The sequence below is a fragment of the Urocitellus parryii genome, chromosome 2 (assembly GCF_045843805.1).
Source record: "Urocitellus parryii isolate mUroPar1 chromosome 2, mUroPar1.hap1, whole genome shotgun sequence".
Taxonomy (NCBI): domain Eukaryota; kingdom Metazoa; phylum Chordata; class Mammalia; order Rodentia; family Sciuridae; genus Urocitellus; species Urocitellus parryii.
In genome coordinates this window covers 79,342,762-79,363,030 of record NC_135532.1, presented here as the reverse complement: position 1 = coordinate 79,363,030, position 20,269 = coordinate 79,342,762, and the positions used below count along the sequence as shown (strand labels likewise).

Below are 20,269 nucleotides of genomic sequence, written 5' to 3'. Positions count from 1 at the left end.
ACCCAGTTAATTCTTATTAGGGGATTAATTCACTGATTAGGTTATAACTCTCATCATCATTTCATCCCAACCTTCTTTCATCATCTCGCACATGAACTTTTGGAAGACACTTCATATCTAAACTGTAACATTCCACCCCTGGCCCCCAAAACCTCATGCCAAGTACATTTTTAAGAGTCCAAGCATTACCCAAAAGTAAAGTCCAAAATCTCCTTTGAGACTGAAGGCAGACTCTCAGCATGAACCCCTGTAAAAATCAAAAGCAAGTTACCTATATCTAATAAATAATGGCATAGAGTAAACATTTGCATTCCACAGGAAAGAAATAGGGGCATAGAAAGAAGGAATGGTATCAAGCAAGACCAAATTTTATCTAGGCAAACAAGCTCTATAGTTCTGTGTCAAGCATGTGGAGCACATGGCATCACAATGCTTTCTAGAGTTTTTGTAGTTCTGCCCCTATGGTCTTGCTTGTTACAGCCCATATAACCTGTGTTTTGCCTTTTTTTCTGCTTGATTCCTTAAGTTTTCCTTGACTGATGCCCCACATTACTGACATATTTTAGTCTAAAGTTACTACAACTTCAGCTTCCTTCTCACATCTTCATTGCATCACCCTCTCAGGGGCAGCTTTCAGGGATTCCAACCCTGCTGCACTTTGCCTGACCTCTCAAGCCTTCCTTTGAAATCTGTGAAAGCCTTCATGACCTCCTAACTCTAGCATCCTGCAATCCTTCAGAATTATCACCACATATTTGATACCAAGGTTGGTCTTCCACCATATTTTTTTTTTTAAGAAAAAGGAAAAACAGAAACACAGGGGACTCCTGTCTCAAAGGCTGTAATTATCGGTCTTCCACCATATTAAGCAGTAGCCAAGCCACCTGGGACTACAGCTGCAGCACTTAAATGCATGTGTAGCTGAGCACAGTGAAACAACTTCCTAGAACCCCTGTGTAAACCAGGTGTTTTTTATACCCTTAAGCCTGAGAAGAGAGTGGTCTGTCCATGGCACTGCCTAAATTCCAGACTGCCTTGAAATTGCCTCCACCAGCTTAATTAGTTCATCATCCTTAAATTTGGCCTCACAGAAAGTCTCAGGACATGGCCAAAATGTAGACAATTTCTTTGCCAGTCTAACAAAAATAGCTTCTAGTCCAATTTCCAAAAGAGTCCTCCTTTGAAACCTCATGATCCCAGTCTTTACTGTCTACAGTCCTAGTGGCATTTTTGTCTGAGCTCCCACCAGAATTTTCCATTAAACTCCACTTACAACATTTTAAATCTTTCCACCTCACATCTCTAAACCTTTCAAAATTCTTCCTCTCTCAAACTAGCTCCAAAGGCTTTTGAACCACATGGTCAGGTAAGTCACAGCAATGACCCCACTCTCAATACCAATTTCTGTTTTTAAATCAGCTTCTCATCACTATGACCAAAGGATCCTATAAGAACAACATAGAGAAGGGAAAGTTTATTTGGGGCTTACAGTTTCAGAGGTATCAGTCCATAGATGGCTGACTCCATTGTTTTGGTCTGGAGGAGGAAGGCAGCTCAGGAGATGACAATTAGGAAGGAGGGGGAAGGGGAAGGAAGTAGAGGAAGAGAGAGTGTTATCTCCTCCATCCACACCCTACCTGTCTTCAGTTATCACCCAGCTAATCCATATCAGGTGATTAATCCACCGATTGGGTTACAACTCTCATCATCTAGTCATTTCACCTCTGAACTCTCTTCCATTGTCATATACACAAATTTTAGGGAACATCTCATATCTAAACTATAACACCCCAGTACCACAAAAAGAAGGGAAGGAAGGAAAGAAAAAGGAAAAAAGAAATTTCTGAGTGAGAGGAATAAAAATAAAACAAATGAAGCAAGTGAACAGAGCCAAAGTTTATGGGACACCATCAATTGGAACAATATGTGCATTATGGAAGTATCAGAAGGAGAAGAATGAAAGAAAGCATGGCATACTAAAATAAATAAAAGCCAAACCTTTCTAAATATGAGGATAGAAATGGGCATAGAAATTCAAGAAGCTCAGTAAAATCCAATTCTGATAAGTTCAAAAATATTCATACAGAGGTATAATTAAACTGTCAAAAAGTTCAAGGAGAATATTGAAAGCATCGAGAAAAAAAGTGACTCAATGTTATGAGAACTCATATGAAAGGAAATCCTGTAAGATTATCGACAGATTTTTTAGAAAAAAAAACTTACAGGCCAGAGAGTACAGAATAACATATCCAACAATATTTTATTGAGAACAAAAAATTCAATAAATCTGCCTTCCAAGAATATTTTTTTTTTAAAGAGAGAGTGAGAGAGAGAGTGAGAGAGGAGAGAGAGAGAGGAGAGAGAGAGAGAGAATTTTTAATATTTATTTTTTAGTTCTCGGCGGACACAACATCTTTGTTGGTATGTGGTGCTGAGGATCGAACCCGGGCCGCACGCATGCCAGGCGGGCGCGCTACCGCTGAGCCACATCTCCAGCCCCTTCCAAGAATATTATCTGTCAAAACTGTCACTCAAAAATGAAGAAGGTAGTTGGGTGTGGTGGCACATAACAATCCCAGCTGGGAAGCTGAGGCAGGAGGATCGCAAGTTCAAAGAGAGTCTGAGCAATTTAGTGAGGCACTAACCAATTTAGCAAGATCCTGTCTCAAAATTAAAAAATAAAAATGGCTGGGGACATAGCTCAGTGGTAAAGTGCCCCTGGATAAATCCCTAGTTCCAAAAAAAAGAAGGAGGAGGAGGAGGAAGAGAAGGGGAGGAGGAGGGGGTGGAGAGGAAGAAGGAGGAAGAAGAGGAGAAAAAGGAGAAGAAGAAAAAGAGGAGAAGGAGGAGAAGAAGGCAGGAAGGCAGGAAGGCAGAGGCAGGAAGATCACAAATTCAAGACTTTCCCAAGATAAACAACAGCTAAGTCCATCATCACTAGATCTGCCCAACAATAAATACTAAAAAGAGTCCTTCAAATTGAAATAAAAGGATGCTAGAGAAAACATGAAAGCAATGAAACTGTAAAGCTCTCTGGTAAAGGTGCATATATGGAGAAATAGAGAATAATGTAGACGTATAATGCTGATATGTAAATGGATATGTAAATAAATCATTGTTAATTCTATCATATTATTCAAAAGATATAAAAAATAACTATAGGGCTAGAGTTATGTCTCAATGGTAGAGCATTAGCCTAGAAAGTATAAGGCCCTGAGCTTAATCCCTGGCACTGCAAAATATTAATTAAAAATTTTAAAAATATTTAAAAATTGAAGCCAGGCATGCACCTGTAATCCCAGCAATTTGGCAGGGTGGGGAAGAAGAATCCCAGTTTGAGGCCAGCCTCAGCAAATGAGTGAGACCCTGTCTCAAATTAAAAAAAGGGGGGGGGGCTGGGGATGTGATTTAGGGATTAAGTGCCCCTGGGTTCAATCCCTGGAACAAAACAACAAACAAAAACCAAACAAACAAAGACATACATGGCCAGGTGTGGCGACAGTATTATCCCAGCTACCTGGGAGGCAGAGGCAGGAAGATCACAAATTCAAAGCCAGCCTTCCCATCGAAGTGAGACCCTGTCAAAATAAAAAGGCTAGAGATACAGCTCAGTGAGAGTGCTTGCCTAGCGTGTGCAAGACTCTGGGTTCAATCTCCAGTACTCCAAAAATATATATATGAATAATTTTCAAAAGACAGCCATTCTTCTTACAAGAATGTTCAGAGTAGCACTATTCACAATACCCCCAAAATGGAAGCTACAACTGCACCCATTCATAGAATCAATAAATGCAGTAATTAAATACTAAATCCACAGAATAAATAAATTTTTGTGAGTGATCAATAACAACAGTATGGTTGAATGACAAATATAATGTTAAGCATAAGATGCAAATATAGGCTCCGGTGTAGCTCAGTGGCAGAACACTTGCCTAGCATCTGTGAGTCCTGGGTTCAATCCCTGGCACCACAAGAATAACAAAAGTACACGTATATATACATATGACATTTTGTATGTATATATACGTATGATGTGACAGAATAATCAAGGGAAAACCTAAAGGGACCCCCTACCCCAGCTTTACTTGCTTAAAAAATCATTAATTTTGGAGGATATTTGTTTCCCACTAGCTTGGCTGTAGATGATACCTCTGGTTGAAGTCACTGAATGGATTAAAACTGTTGTCTTTTACTATCCCCCTGTTTTCCAGCAAATGTTGCCTTTTGTATCTTTTTTTGTACTGAGGGTTGGATCCAGGGGTGCTCAAACAAAACAACAAAAACAAACAACAACCAAAAAACAAACAAAAAAAAGACATACATGGCCACGTGTGGCAACACTATAATCCCAGTACCATATACCATTGAGCTACGTCCCCAGATTTTTATTTATTTTTATTTATTTATTTATTTATTTTTTTGTTACGAGTGATTGACTGTTGAACCCAGGGGTGGCTTAACCACTGAGCCACATCCCCCAACCATTTTTTAAATTTTATTTTGAGACAGGATCTCACTGTTACTTGGGGCCTTGCTAAATTGTTGAGGTTAATTTTGAACTGAGATCTTCCTGCCTTAGCCTCCTGAGTTGCTGGGATTACAGGTGTGTGTCACTGTGCTAGCCAACATACCTTTTTTTTATCTTAATGATTAAGTATGAGGTTAGTTATTCCTGGGAAAAGCAATTGAAAAGATACAAGTTGTAACTTTTCTCTAGATTTACAAAATCCAGGACATTCGATGGCCTTCAGACAACATCAAAATATAGGTTAATCTTGTTTTTTAAAAGTAAAATAGGTTGGTGTGCTGGTGCATGCATGTAATCCCAATGACTGGGGAGGCTGAGGCAGAAAGATTGCAAGTTCAAGGCCAGCCTTAGCAATTTAGAGAGACCCTGTCTCAAAATCAAAAACAAAAAGGTATGGGAATATAGCTTATTGGTAAGGCACCCCTGGGTTCAATTCCTAACACTGGAAACACAACAACAAAAAATTAAATAAAAATTTTAAAAGGCTGGTAGTAAAGTCTTTACTTGCCTACTATGGAGCACCCCTGGGTTAAATCTCCAGTACCCCCAACCCCCGACACACACACACACACAGGAAAATAACATTTAAATTGATCCCTGTGGGCTGGGGTCGTGGCTCAGCTGTAGAGTGCTCGCCTTGCACATGCAAGGCCCTGGGTTCAATCCTCAGTACCACATAAAAGTAAATAAATAAATAAATAAAATAAAGTTATTTTAAAGAAACCTTGATTCTTAAAAAAAAAAAAAAATTGATCTCTGCCTTCTGATCATTATCTAAGCTGCTTCCCTCTGCCAAATTCTCCCTCCATGATGTTCTGTATCACCTTGAGTCCCAAGGAATGGAGCAAGCTATCTATGGACTAAACCCTCTGAAACTGTATTAATCAAGCCTGACCTGGGGCATTAGGCACCAGGTGAGCTGCAAGAGACACACGAGGATTCTTGGAGGGATGTATATTTCCCTGAAGTGAGGATAATGGATTGCTGACACCGGATCCTTTTTGGTCTGAGGCTTTGCTGATAATGAGAGGACTGGTGAGATGGATTGCTGCAGTTAGGGTGAAGAGAAGAAAGCACAGCCATTTTCCTCACATCATGTTTTCAGGCCAGAGGGAACAGAATAACATAACCTCCTCTCTACCATTTTAAGAAACTGGGAAGTTATTCTTGTGATGCTGTGACTTCAGAAGAGGTTTCTGAAGGGCCTCTGGAATGAAGTCTGCAACACCATTCTTAGAATGGCCTTAGGCCTGAGCCTAAGCAATTCCATTTTTAAAAAACTCCAGTTTGAAACCTGCAGTCTCGCCAGGCACATCCAACAGAGCCCTCCAATATGGCCTCAAACAAGTTACTTCCCCTCACTTTGGTAAACAGAGCCCCTGGCAGGGAAAGTTGAGAAGATCAGGGTGGAGACCACCATATCAGATGTTTCTGACCCCAGGGTAAATGATGTCACTGAGAAATCCGATGGTAGCTGATAAGGATTGAGGGGGGGTTAAAAAAAAATAAACCAAAATTTAGTATAAATAATAGTGCAAATGAACAGAGATTCAGCCAGCTGAAACAAGGATGCCCTCAAGCTGGAGAGCCTGATGAGGACCTGACATCCCATCACTCATCATCGTTCCTCTGTGTGATCCTCACCGCTCTCAAACTCTACCACCTGGTCTGGACCTTGGTGAGAGCTGCAACTTCTCCCTATGACCCTCTCCTCAACCGGTCATCCACGCCATACCAGGAAAAGCCTGCCTTAGTTCTGGACCTGATCACCGCGGTCTCAGTGAGTGTGCATCTACTGGACATAAAACCTAAGGCTTAAGACATTTGAACTTAGCATGCAGAGGGAATGTATGTCATTAGCCTATCAAGATTAAGTGTATTTTGCAGTGCTTAGATTTAATCTAGAATTGTTTGCTGTGAATTGATTATGTCTATTGCAGTGCCTAGCATTAAGGATTGTTGTTTTCTTGATTAAGAACCTATAGAGTGAAACTGTATTGAGTAATTTGAGAGAATAAAGCATTGAAAGGGGCAGAAGTGTATGGACATTCTTTATTTCTCCCCTTGACTGCATACATTGCAATTTTGCCCCCTGGTGACAACCATCAAGCCAGAAATCTGGAAAACCCTTGACTCCATGCTCTCCTTTATCCTGAGCAGCCTCCATATTTCATCAACTCTCAAGTCTGTTTTCCATCCCATTACCTCTGTTTTACTCCAAGTCACCAAGGAACTAAGGAACTTTGGGAGAACAGTGTCTGAATCATCTAATGAACTCATCAAAGAATACGTGAAAACTCATGCAGATTCCCTAGCTGACTAGCAACTCTTCCATCTGCTAGACTCCTCACAGTTATGTAGTCCTCCTGGACTCAATTAAGCATGAATAAAAGGTGAGGGGAAGGAGTTCAACACCTCCTCCCTTTCGGTAGATCCTTTAAGTTCCAGGATTTCCCAAAATGGGTCTCTCCCTGCTCACTGGAACAAGGTTGACCATTGTCTCTAAACTCAGCTGTGGCACTGTATAGCTGCTGCTGAGATCAGGACCATTGAATTTGGAATAAGGGGTCCATGATGATGGCCAGAAGCTCCAGCATGGTCAACAGGAAGGAAGCAGGGAGAAGTCTTTGAAGCTTTCAAAGACAGTCTTCAGAGGCTTCAGTATCAGTGAAGACAATCCCAAGACCTTTCCAAGGGAAATGTGAATAGAGATGCATGCTAAGTACTTCTGTGCTGGGAAAAGTGCTAAAAACTTGTCATTTCTCACCCCGCCTTGAAAAACCAGCCTCTATCTCAAAGCAAAGCCTGTCCAAGGAAGGGACATGACCTTTGTCCTTGGAAAAACCCACAGAGCACTCCTAGGCACATTCCCACCCTGCTAAGTTGTTTATCTACAAATCACAGGAAAGATCTGCTGTGCCAGGTGTCCCTGACTCAGTCAGGCTAGGTAGGGATCCATAGCAACCCCCTAGCAGCCACCAATCAGCATGAGACAGGGAAATACCTGGGATGCTAGATAACCCTCCCAGTGGTTTATGGTGGTTGATAACATGTTGGGAAACCATGTAGTTCAGCACGTACACCCCTCTTGGCTCAAACCAATCAGTTCAAATGAATACCCCTTTGGTACTGACCAATCACCCCTACCCAACTTGTTCCCGCCAGTGAATGTGCTAATCATTTTAGAGTTGTTATTTGATTTTCCCGAGGTGTGTGATGATTGGCTAAGAGATGCTATGATGTAAGTGAGGTCCCTGCCTTCTCCAAAGAATGTATAAAACTGCTGCAAACCCTGGGCTCGGGGCCTCTCAGCATCACCAGTTGCTGTGTGTGCGCGCGCGCGCGCGGAGGACCGAGCTAGCTGGCAATAAACACCTCTTTGCTGCTTACATCGATCTTGGGTCTCTGGTGGTCTTTTGTGGGTCCTGAATTCGAGCATAACAGCCTGTGTTCTGAAGATGACACTAGGGGTGCGGGAGAAAGTTCTGGAAGAATTCAGCACAAAGGTTGGCTTGGGACAAAGATTTTATTTATTTATTTTAAAAACCTTGTCACCACTACATGTGTTAAGTGATCTCTGAGGGATTGTGTGTAAATAGAGATATTGGTGAATAACTCATTAAAAAAATGATTCTGGGTATGAAAGCATATCATAAAAATAGAAGGGAGACCAGTAGAACAGGGTAAGTGTCCAGGGGGAAGGAGGAGGAGGGAAAAGTGATATACCTAGCCTAGTTATCTCATTAGATTAGAAGCCAGCTTGTCACAAGTTATGAAGGATTCATTTCTGTTTTCTGTAAAAATATCAGGATGTCTGTATGGCCTGGCCATTAGTTGATGTTGTAAAGCTGATTGAAATGCCTGCCCGTGCCCTGAACTCACCCAGGTCCGGTTTTCCCTGACCAGATAACAACCCTTTCCTTAGTGACGCCTCATAAATTCTGGCCTTCCCTGGCCGGACAATGACCCTCTCTGAGTCTCTAAGATCTCCATAAATTCTGATGCCGGGGCCAGCAAAAATGTAAACTTGTGTTATGCTCCTCAGAGTGTTGTTATCTGTAACCCCCCCCCCCTTTGTGTAACTTTTTGGGCTATAAAACTGGGCCACAAAGAAGCCTCGGGGCTGTCTTGTTCCCGCCGTTTTGGGAGGGAAAGGCAGCCCGGCCGGTCGAAATAATAAGCTTGCTTTAATTTGATTTTAATTGGAGTCAGTGGTCTTTTCTTGCTTCCTGGTCTAACAAAAAGGAAGGTTCTGGGGAATTAAACTGACAACATTAGTCATATTGTGTGCAAGTATAAATATGTAACAACAGATCCCAGTATGTAAATTATAATGCACCAGTAAATAAATGGGAAAAAGAAAGAGAAAAAATGTTTAAATTGCAGGGAAATAATGTACTTACTAAGAAATTTTAAGGACAGGCCTAGGAGATGAAAGTTGATATCTCAAGAATATTCTGGCAGAAAAGAAAACAGGCTCTGAATGATGAAGATCCTGCTCAGCATGTAGCCTTCCTGCCCATTAAACCCCTGTTCTTCCTTTCCTTCCTTTTAAAAGCCCTTTGTGGCTGTGAATAGTGGTGTCCACTTATGATTTCAGCTACTCAAGAGGCTGAAACAGGAGGATTACATGTTCTAAGTGAGCCTGAGTAACTTAGTGAGACCTTGTCTCAAAATAAAACATTTAAAAAATGCTTAGGGCTGCAGCTCAGTGGTAGAGCACTTGCCTACCATACGTGAGGCCTTGAGGTCAAATCCTTATAATAATTAATAATAATAAATAGAAAATAAAGAGTCCTTTGTATCTATGAGTTCCCTAAAATGGTCTGTGCTGATAATAACCTGCCATTTTCTTTGATTTGCTAACTTTCCAAATTTTTTTCCTTACCCTAACAACTTCTCTTCAAGTATTGGCTTTCAAGTATCATGTCATACCCGCATGTGTCCACCAATATCAAATGCCAAAACAGGCCAAAGTAAACTTGGGGCAGGAGGTGGGAGGATTTGGTTGGAAGGAATCAGCAAGGGGGCTTCTGGAGTATAGGGTTCTGTTTCCTGAAATACATGCGAGTTACATGTGTTCAATTTGTGAAAAATCATCAGTTTGTATACTTATATCATGTATATTGAAAGGGTAAAGTTTCTAAGCTGCAAAGCCTGAGTTAAAATGTAAAGGACCAGGCATTGTAAACCTGATTCTAAACTGCAAAGCATGGGTTAAATTCCTGAGGCAGTTAAGACAAGGCCCTACTGGGAATTTAGTTGATTTATGGCCTGGGATCCTATGTAACTCCTCATGTAAGCATTCAAGACCCTGTGCTGCTTGTCACGTAGACATTCAGGGCCGGAACCAATCAGTTTAAATGTAACACCCTCCTTAGGAAAGACCTATCACTCCAGCCAGCCCTGTTCGCGCCAATGAATGTACTAATCAAGTCTAAGAATTGTTGTTTTCCTGAGGTGTAAGGTGATTTGTTAAAGGAGACTGTGATGTATGCAAAGCCCCCGCCCCTCCCCAAAAAGTGTACTTAAGCATTGTTCAACCCCTGCTCTGGGCTCTGGGCTGCTCTCCTTTCCTGAGTGGGCACGGAGCCTCAGCATGCTGTATCAATAAATCCCCTTCTGCCAATTGCATGAGTGGTCCCTTGGTGGTCTCTTTCTCCGACACTTCGCCAGACCCTTACAATATGCTCTTCTGTGTGTGTTATGCTTCAACTGAAATTGTTTTAAAAAGGCTTAAATGGGGCTAGGAGTGTGTATCAGTGGCAGAGCTGTTGAGAGCCACTGCCGGTCAGAATGACGCCTGGCATTTGCTAGAGGGAATGTTTGAAAGGTGACGCCAATGAACCATTGAGATGATGATTTGAGTTAAGCTATATATAATTGCTGTGATGCTGGATTGATTGCATTGTATATTTGACCTTTACTGTTGGGCAATGGGGTGGCTCTTGCTGCCTCGGGTGCTCACTACTTTGGAGTTGTCGTGCTACTTTGGAGTTCTCGAGGCGATTCCCAGAGAGTTCCAATTGGATGGGGAAGTGCCAGAGGAGGGATTTCCGGTGTGTGTGGGGGTTCTTGAAGGGCCGCGTGGGTGGCGTTGGCGGAAAAGCGCACGTGTAGTGCCAGTGAGAGTTGAAATAAAGTGTAAGGGTCCTGCGAAGCGTCGGAGAAAGAGACCACCAAGAGACTGGCTTCATGCAATAAGCAGGAGGGAGTTTATTGAACCAGCATACTGGGGCTCCGTGCCCACTCAAGAAAGGAGAGCAGCCCAGAGCCCAGAGCAGAGGTCAAGCGGAGCTTAAGTACACTTTTTGGGAAGGGCGGGGGGCTTTGCATACATCAGAACAAATCATCATGAGGTGTGGGAAAATTGAACAACAACTCTGAGACGTGATTAGTACATTCATTGGTGGGAACAGATATTGGACAGGGGTGATTGGTCACTTCTAAGCGGGGTACACATTTAAACTGATTGGTTTTAGGGCCTAAAGGACTACGTGACAAACTACACAGAGTCCCAGGTTATTAGACAACCAGGGAGTCAGTGGGAATATTTACTGGGCAGTTCGGGTATTGTCCTAACAGAGGATTTTAACAATACCTGGTCCTTCACTTTTCAACTCAGGCCCTGCAGCTTGGAAACTTTACAATGCCCGGTCTTTTACACTTTAACTCAGGCTTTGTGGCTTAGAATCAGCTTAGAAATTTTACCCTTACAAAAGTAGTTGCTGTTTGAACCTACATGGCTTTGTGGCGGCTCAGTTATTCGTGCCCAGCCAGACTGCGGCGCAGAGTACTTGCCTAGGATGCATGAGAATGAGAACCTGGGTTTCCTTCCCCTCCCCCTCCCCCTCCCCCTCCCTTCCCGACTGGGCTTAATCCCCAGCATCCTAACAGAAAATTATAACAGGGACTTAACATGACTACTTTTGCTAAAAAGCACTGACTCTTCGCTTCAGCCTGCAGATGCTCAATGGGTACCTTAAAGCAGGATAAGACTTGACATCCCTGTCTTCATTTTGTATGTATCCCTTATTGCCTTAAACTTTGGGTTAGATTCCTGCTCAGCTTAGCACATAGACACTTAAGGAGTGTTCATCCAAAATTGGTACTCTGTCCCTTCAATGCTGAAGACACCAAGACTAACTAAGGTATTTTCAAGATTTGGAGGGCTATTCAACTGTCAGCTTTGACAATGTCTTGTTTCAGACCCCCTAGAAGTCTCCAATCATTGCCCTATATCTTCTAAAACAGCTAAGTCTTGAAGGCAGATTATCCAAAGATGAGACCTCCTCCCCTAACCCCCTCAACACAAACACACACCAAATAGGAGCATATTTCTCACCCTTATCCCCATCCCAATTCTTTCTCTATTTAACCTTAAAGCTCATGTCATTACCCCCAAAGACAGGGCTGAAAAGCTTGCTTTCATTTATCTTCCCCAATATGACTATATTCATTTCCTGGTTTTCACTAGTACTCTTTCTTTTTGTTTCCTTGGTAAGAAATCAGACTTGATTTGTTGGGATCCCCTGGGTTAGATTGCTGGCCTACTATTCCAGTAACATGGGTGGCCATGCCTTACTGAGTCTTCAAACTGTGGGTGGATCTGATACTGTCTCCAGGTGGATAATGTCAGAACCTAATTGAATTAGGGGACATCTGGCAGGCACCAGCATTGCTTGTTTGGTAGGGAGGGAAGGACCTCCCACGTTTGGTATCACAGCAAGAAACTGAGAGTTTGGTTTAAATTCCTTATCTTTAAAGTACTCTAGCTGGATGGCCAGCCAGAATGAAATCCTGCCAGTTGACACAGGACAATTAGCTATTTCAAACTCCAACACCAACTTCAGGAATGTTTCAGAACTGAGACTTTTCACTGTTCTGGCATGTTGAGCAAATACTTGGCAGATACACATTGGTATGAGCAAATCAGATGTTCACAGCTATTGGGTCAACATCTATTTAATGGTCAGGCCCTTGCTGTAGCTATTGTGAGAAAACATAACATCATCTTGCTTCCACCCATATCTGGCAAGACAGGAGCAGTTTTTTCTTTTTCTTTTTCAGTGATGGGGATCAAACTCAGGACCTTGTGTATGCTTGGCAAATATATTAACCCTGAGCTATACTTCCAGCCCCTGAAGCAGTTTTTTCTTAGTTTGTTTTTCTTTATGACTATAATAACCATACATAAAATACAGACATCTTCTCCTTCATCGGTTTTATATCTTCCTGAGTTAGGAAGTCTCTTTAACTCTCTGGATTTTATGTGTTGAAAGGAAAGTTTCCACTGGGCTTGGTGGCGCACGCCTATAATCCCAGTGGCTTGGGAGGCTGAGACAGACAGGAGGATCCTGAGTTCAAAGCCAGCCTCAGCAACTTAGTGAGGCTCTAAGCAACTCATTGAGACCCTGTCTCTAAATAAAATACAAAAAAGGGCTGGGGATGTGCCCCGTGATTGAGCACCCCTTGGTTCAATCACCAGTACCAAAAAATAAAATTAAATTAAAAAAAGAAGAAAGGAAAGTTTCCAAATATAAGCAAAAACTGTTTGCTTTTTCTTTTTAAAATTAATACTTATATTTAGATTACTATAAACAAAACTTTAAAAAAGGTTATTAGTGATGGCCCAGGAAATTAGATTTGGTTATAATCAGGATATTAGAGGTCATGAAGGTGAAGGCAGGACTTAAAGTGAAAAGAAAATCTTGAACCACATATGAGGGGCAAGTCCTGGGTATTTGGTAAATGGCAGCAATGAGGCTAGCCAAAAAAATTTCAGATGAACTGGTGTTTTACATAGAGGGAGATAAGTATGGCCTAGAATGGAAGAAGGTGGAAAGTAACCTTCTTCCTTTCATAAAATATAACTCAAAATGAATCATAGCTTGGCATGATGGCACTGCCTATAATTCTAGCTACTCTGGAGGCTGAGGCAGAGGAGGATTTTGAGGCAAAAGAATCAAAAGTTCAAGGCCAGCCTGGACAATTTATTGAGACCCTGTTTCAAAATAAAACATTAAAAGGTCAGAGATATAGTTCAGTGGTAAAGCACCCCTGTGTTTAATCTCAAGTACCATAAGATAAGGTAAAATAAAATTTAAAAAATGCAAACCAGAAAACTTCTAGAAAATAGCAGAAATCTAGATGATCTTGGAGTTGGCAATGGGTTTTTAGGATGCAACACCAAAAAGAAAATCATCCATGGAAAAATTGCTTGAGGGCTGGGGATGTGGCTCAAGTGGTAGTGCGTTCGCCTGGCATGCGTGCGCCCCGGGTTCGATCCTCAGCACCATGTACAAACAAAGATGTTGTGTCCACCAAAAACTAAAAAATAAATAATAAAAAATTCTCTCTTTCTCTCTCTCTCTCTCTCTCTTTAAAAAAAAAAATGTTAAAAAAAAATTGCTTGAGACACAAGTTCAAGATCAGCCTGAGCAAAATAGTGAAGTCCTAAGCAACTTGACGAGACCCTGTCTCAAAATAAAAAATAAAAAGGGCTGAGGATGTGGCTTGGTGGTTAAGTGCCCCTTGGTTCAATCCCTGGTTACTCCTGAACACCGCCCCCCCAAAAAAAATCCAAACCAAATCAAACAAAAAACATCTCTCATCACCTTAAAACATTGAAACAAATACAATTCTAACATTGTAATTTTCATTTTATTATTGCTTGTTAGTTGGTTAAAATAATTAATTTTGCTTCCATTTACTTAAAAGGGATTGATTGCTATACTGAATAAAGTCATAATTAAATGTCCTAATAGGTACCTGTTAATATTTGATTATTTTTGACATAGAAATGTGAGTAAAATTTTAAAAAAATACAATTTCATTGGATTCAGCCTTGACTGTAATAAAGAACTGTGTTAAGAGAAGTGGTGGCTGGTAGCTGAATTCCCAAGAGTTGCTTAGTGGCTGAGTCCCAGTCTTTTCCCAGTTCAAGCCGTTGGCAGATAGATGAATACTGTCCTTCCATTCTTCTGACCCATTCACTTGCTTTTCTTATTTTCTCAAAATCCCAGGGAATATTCCTAGATTAAAAAAATAGTAAATGTTTCCATCAATTTCAGAACATAATTACAAGTGAAATATAAAGTGGTAATAAATCCTTCACTTTATATCAAACAAAATGATTCTGTCAAAATTTAAGATATTTAATAAAAGCATTTCTCTTTGAGATCTTAGGAGAGTTCTTCTCCCAGTAATGACATGGGGATTTGAGGTAATTCAGTACATTTTCAAGTATACTGCTCCCATCACTCCCCAACTCCCACTGTGTCCCTCAGGAGTTTTTGCTGCCCACTCAAGCTGCTTCTTCTAGTCTCTCTATATTTGTTCTGTTCCACTCTTTTTTTTTTTTGTACTGAGGATGTAGCTCAGTGGTAAAGCACCCCTAGGTTCAAACCCCAGTGCAACAAACAAACAAACAAATGAGCTGGGGATTAGTTTAGTAGTACAGCACATTAGCATACTCAAGGACCTGGGTTTGGGCTGGAGATGTGGCTCAGCGGTAGCGCGCTCGCCTGGCATGCGTGCGGCCCAGGTTCGATCCTCAGCACCACATACCAACAAAGATGTTGTGTCCGCCAAGAACTAAAAAATAAATATTAAAAAATTCTCTCTCTCTCTCTCTCTCTCTCTCTCTCTGTCTCTCCTCTCTCACTCTCTCTTTAAAAAAAAAAAAAAAAAAAAAAAAAAGGACCTGGGTTCAATCCCAAGCACTTAAAAAAAAAAAAAAAAATCATCCAAAGTTGCCAAAGAGCACATAAGTTCCAAAAATGTCCTGTTATATTCAGTTTTCTCAAATCAATGGTAAAATGCAGACATTATGATATTTTTTGTTAAAACCATTTTCATTGTTTTGTCTCCTCACAGCATTAACTATGATATTCATTTTTTGCAAGGTCTGCTTTTACTAGAATGTCAGAAAAACATAAATCTGGATCCACAAGAGGCAGGTATTTCCAAACAGCAGTAATAACTCTTATTCCCCCTTTTCAATTTAGTATGGTCTATTTACATAGCCAGGCAGAGTGAGAGCTGGATGATTTCAATCAGAAATTTTAAGACAGTCCACCCCTGCACCACCTCTATCAGGCAAGAAGCAAACAAAATGTTTCCTGCCAGAGCTGGGAAAGGTAGTATGACATACTGAGTTATTTAGGAAACCAAACTGGCAAATTTTGTGTGTGTGCTGGCAACTAGACTCAGGGTGTCGCATGTGTTAAGCACACATTCTATGTTAAGCTACATCCCCAGCCCATGGCCTCTAAACTTTTTTTTATCAGCCATGCCATTAGTAAGAAAATCTTGTTGATATCCTCCCATGTAATGTACTAGTACATTAATGTTAGGTATGTCTGAACTAGAAAAGTAGGAAAAAAGTTTACAATATGCAATAAACAAATATTTTAACTATTTACAATAGTTTTAAAGTGCCAATAAAACATCTTGCTTTCACAATATGATATAGTAAAAAATAATGTGATGGAATATATTTCATCAATTTTGAAAATCTTGGTTTATAGTTTGCGATATTACAATTCAAAAGTTGGTTCAGAGTTGGCTATGATGGTGTGTGTGCCTGTGGTCCCAAGCTACTCAGGAGACTGAGGTAGTAGGATCTCTTGAGCCTGGGAGTATAAGATTAGCCCGGGCAGAGATGGGGTTGTGGCTCACTGGTAAAGTGCTTGCCTCATAAGTGCAAGGCACTGGGTCGATTCTTAGCACTACATATAAATAAATGAATAAAGTAAACATTCATCAACAACTAAAATGTATATAATACACACACACACACACACACACACACACATAAAGAATGGCCTGGGCATTAGCAAAATCCTCAATTAAAAAAAAAAGTTCAAGTTATTAACACTTGTTCTAATATCTGTCATAGTTGGAAAAGACCTAAATAGAGGAACCATCTGGACCTGGTTCCAACAATCATTTATGATATTCCAAAGGCATACAGGATCAACATACTAAGTTAAGAGTACCAAATCAGAATCCAGAAGATCTGAGTTCCAGTTTAAGCTATACTCTTTGAGACTTTTTCCTGTGAAGCCTAAGGCAAAATACCATGTCAGCCCTGCCTACCACAGGAACTTGTGGGCAAGCTGTCACCTGTGAACAAATTCTCTTTATACTTACAAAGTAGTACATACATATAAGATAATTCCATGTAGTTTTTTGTAAGGTTTATCTAAAAAATGGTTGAAAATACAAGTGAGTTGCTTATTACTATAGTAAAAACCATCAGTGTTTATGGTTTGGATCTTAAATATCCCCCAAAACTCATGTGAAGGAATGATCCCCTATGCAGCAGTGTTCAAAGGTACAGCCCTTGGCAAGTGACTAGATCATGAGAGCTCTGACTTTATGAATGGATTGACCCATTTATGGATTCGTTACTTAATGGGACATTAGGAAGTCATAGAAACAAGGAGGTGGGGCCTAGTTGGAGAAAGTATCTAACCAGGGATATGCCCTTAAAGGGAATATGTTGTACCTGGGTACTTCCTCTGTGTCCTAGCCACCATGAGGTAAGTATCTTTGTTCTACTACATGTTCCCTGCCATGGTGCTCTGCTTCAACACAGGCCCAGAAACAAAAGAGTCAAGTGATCATGGACTGAAACCTCTGAACTCATAAGCCAAAGTACAACTTTCCTCCTTTAAGTTGAATTTTTCAGTTATATGTCACAGTGACAGAAAGCTGACTAACACACACCTGGAAATGGAAGGATCATCCAGCTTCATCAGAGATTTGAAAACTATTCCCTCTTGTTCCAACCTGGTGAGAAGAAACTGTAGTACCAGCAATGTGGCAATCAGGTCCAGGAGATATTCTCTTCCTTTTATACCTGAAAGCAAAACATTTTTTTATTTCTATTGGATACTCTGTAACTTAAATTGTGCCTATTTAATTTAAAAAGTTCCATTAAAGGATTATACTACTATTCAACCATGGTGTATTAGCAGATTATAAAACTCTTTAATGCTCTTCAAGGTCCTTAATTAGCCTAATATTTAAATAAAAAATGAGGACAATTAGAATCTGTCCTATCATATTGTCCTAATGGTTATTAACCAATTATACCTATGTATCAAATTATTTATAGGGATCAGTAACTACAGCTAATTAGTATAATATATTCAAATCAAGATATTTTACTATATAATGAATCATCAAAATTTAAAATAAATGTTTACATATGTTAAACTCAAAAATTAACATTCATTCATTAAATTTTTTTTTTTTAGTTACAGATGGAAAGCATGCCTTTATTTATTAGTTTATTTTTATGTGGTGCTAAGGATCGAACCCAGTGCCTCACATGCTAGGCAAGCGGTCCTCCACTGAGCCAAAACTCCAGCTTTGGTTCATTTATTTTTTATTTACATATTTATTTTGCAGTACTAAGGATTGAGCCCATAGCCTTATACATACTAAGCAAGCCATATCCTCATCCCTTTCATATGTGTTTTTTAAAAATGCAAGTGTTCACTGGGGGCAGTGGTGTACACCTGTAATCCCAGTGACTCAGGAGGCTGAGGCAGGAGGATCACAAGTTTGAGGCTGGCCTCAGCAATTTAGTGAGGCCCTCAGTAACTTAGTGAGACCCTTCTCAAAATGAAAAATAAAAAGGCCTGGGGATGAAGCTCAGTGGTAAAATACCCCTTGGGTTCAATCCCAGTACAAAAGAAAAAAAAGTAGTGTGTGTTAGCTAGGTGCAATACTACATGCCTACATCCTCAGCAACTTAGAAGGCTGAGGTAGGAGGACTACAAATTCAAGGTCAGCCTGGGAAACTTAGCAATACTTGTTTCAGAAATAAATACATATGGGGCTAGGAATGTGGCTCAAGCGGTAGCTCGCTCGCCTGGCATGTGTGCGGCCCAGGTTCGATCCTCAGCACCACATACAAACAAAGATGTTGTGTCTGCCGAAAACTAAAAAATAAATAAATATTAAAAAAATTTTTAAAAATTAAAAAAATAAATAAATACATACAAAGGGCTGGGGATGTAGATGGTAGAGCACCCTTGGATTCTCAATCCCTAGTAGGAAAGAAAGAAATGAAGGAAAGTAAAAAAGGGAGGGAAAGAACAAAAAAACTATGGTCAAAAGCTGTCTCTGGGGCCTGGGTTTGTGGCCCAGTGGTAGCACACTCATCTGGCACGTGTGGGGCACTGGGTTTGATCGATCCTCAGCACCATATAAAAATAAATAAAAAATTAAAGGTATTGTGCCCATCTACAACTAAAAAAAAAATATTTAAAAAAAGCTGTCTCTGTTGGGTGTGGTGGCACACGCCTATAATCTTAGCAGCTGGAGAGGCTGAGATAGGAGGATCTTGAGTTCAAAGTCAGCCTCAGAGGCTGGGGATGTGGCTCAAGCGGTAGCACTCTTGCCTGGCATGCGTGCGGCCCGGGTTCAATCCTCAGCACCACATACAAAGATGTTGTGTCCGCCAAATACTAAAAAATAAATATTAAAATTCTCTCTCTCCCTCTCTCTTTAAAAAAAAAAAAGTCAGCCTCAGCAATTTAGAGAGGCCCTGGGCAGCTCAGTGAGACCCTGTCTCTAAATAAAATATGAAAAAGGCTGGGGATGTTGCTCAGTGGTTAAGCACCCCTGGGTGTCTCTCTGTCATATTTTAAGTTTGGCCTGGTTTCTCTATACATAATGAATTATAACCTAATGATATAATCTACTCTTGCAACAAGTACCTAGGTCTAAGCCAATCACAAGTTACCAACTGTTCAAACTATGTTCAAATTAGGCAGATGGGAGCTAATCCAATTGGGCTATCTCTATCTACAAAAATATATTTATTTTTATTTTATCATTTATTTTTCTTTTGGTACCAGGGATTGAACTCAGGGGGCGCTTAACCACTGAGCAACATCCCTATCCTTTTTATTTTTATTTTTAGACAGGGTCTCCCTAAGTTGCATAGGGCCTCACTGAATTGCTGAGGCTGGCTTTAAACTTGGGATTCTTCTGCCTCAGCCTCGCAGGCTGCTTTGATTACAGGTGTGTGCCACTGTGACTGGCATAATTTTGTCTTTTAACACAAGTCATGTCTTTGCAATGACTTTATATAAAAAATGACTTTGGGCCAGGCATGGTGGCCTACACCTGTAACCCCAGCAGCTCAGGAGGCTGAGACAGGAGGATATAGAGTTCAAAGCCAGTCTCAGCAAAAGTGAAGCACTAAGCAACTCACTGAGACCCTGTCTCTAAATAAAATACAAAATAGGGCTGGGGATGTGGCTCAGTGGTTGAATGCCCCTGAGTTCAATCCCTGGTACGCATCCCCAGATGACTTTGGTGTTGGAGGGCATAGCTCAGAAGTGTAGCATGCTTCCCTAGTATGTGAGGCCCCAGTTTAATCCCTAGCACTGCAAAAGCAAACAAAAGAATTTTGAAATATCCTTTCTCTGGGTGGGTGTCTGGGGAGTGAACCCTGGGGTGCTTTACCTCTGAGCCACATTCCTAATTCTTTTTAATTTCTTGAGACATAGTCTTTTTTTTTTAAGAGAGAGAGAATTTTTTAATATTTATTTTTCAGTTATCAGCGGACACAACATCTTTGTTTGTATGTGGTGCTGAGGATCGAACCCGGGCTGCCCGCATGCCAGGCGAGCGCGCTACCGCTTGAGCCACATCCCCAGCCCTTGAGACATAGTCTTGCTAAATTGCTGGGATTATAGGTGTTTGCCACCACAC

At 40.8% G+C, this 20,269-nt stretch overlaps 1 protein-coding gene across 4 annotated transcripts in view; it reads right to left on the bottom strand.

The window, feature by feature from the left end:
* Nucleotides 1-14,205: 14,205 nt before the first annotated feature.
* Parp4 (poly(ADP-ribose) polymerase family member 4) overlaps nt 14,206-20,269 on the bottom strand; it is a 90,840-nt gene continuing 84,776 nt past the window's right edge. For all 4 annotated transcript variants that reach the window (XM_077795229.1, XM_077795231.1, XM_077795230.1 and 1 more), the window contains 2 exons: nt 17,264-17,396; nt 14,206-14,562 (listed from right to left, as the gene is read on the bottom strand). In XM_077795229.1, the coding sequence (XP_077651355.1) occupies nt 14,370-14,562; nt 17,264-17,396 (326 nt within the window). In that variant the 3' untranslated portion in view covers nt 14,206-14,369. The remainder of the gene's footprint in view (nt 14,563-17,263; nt 17,397-20,269) is intronic.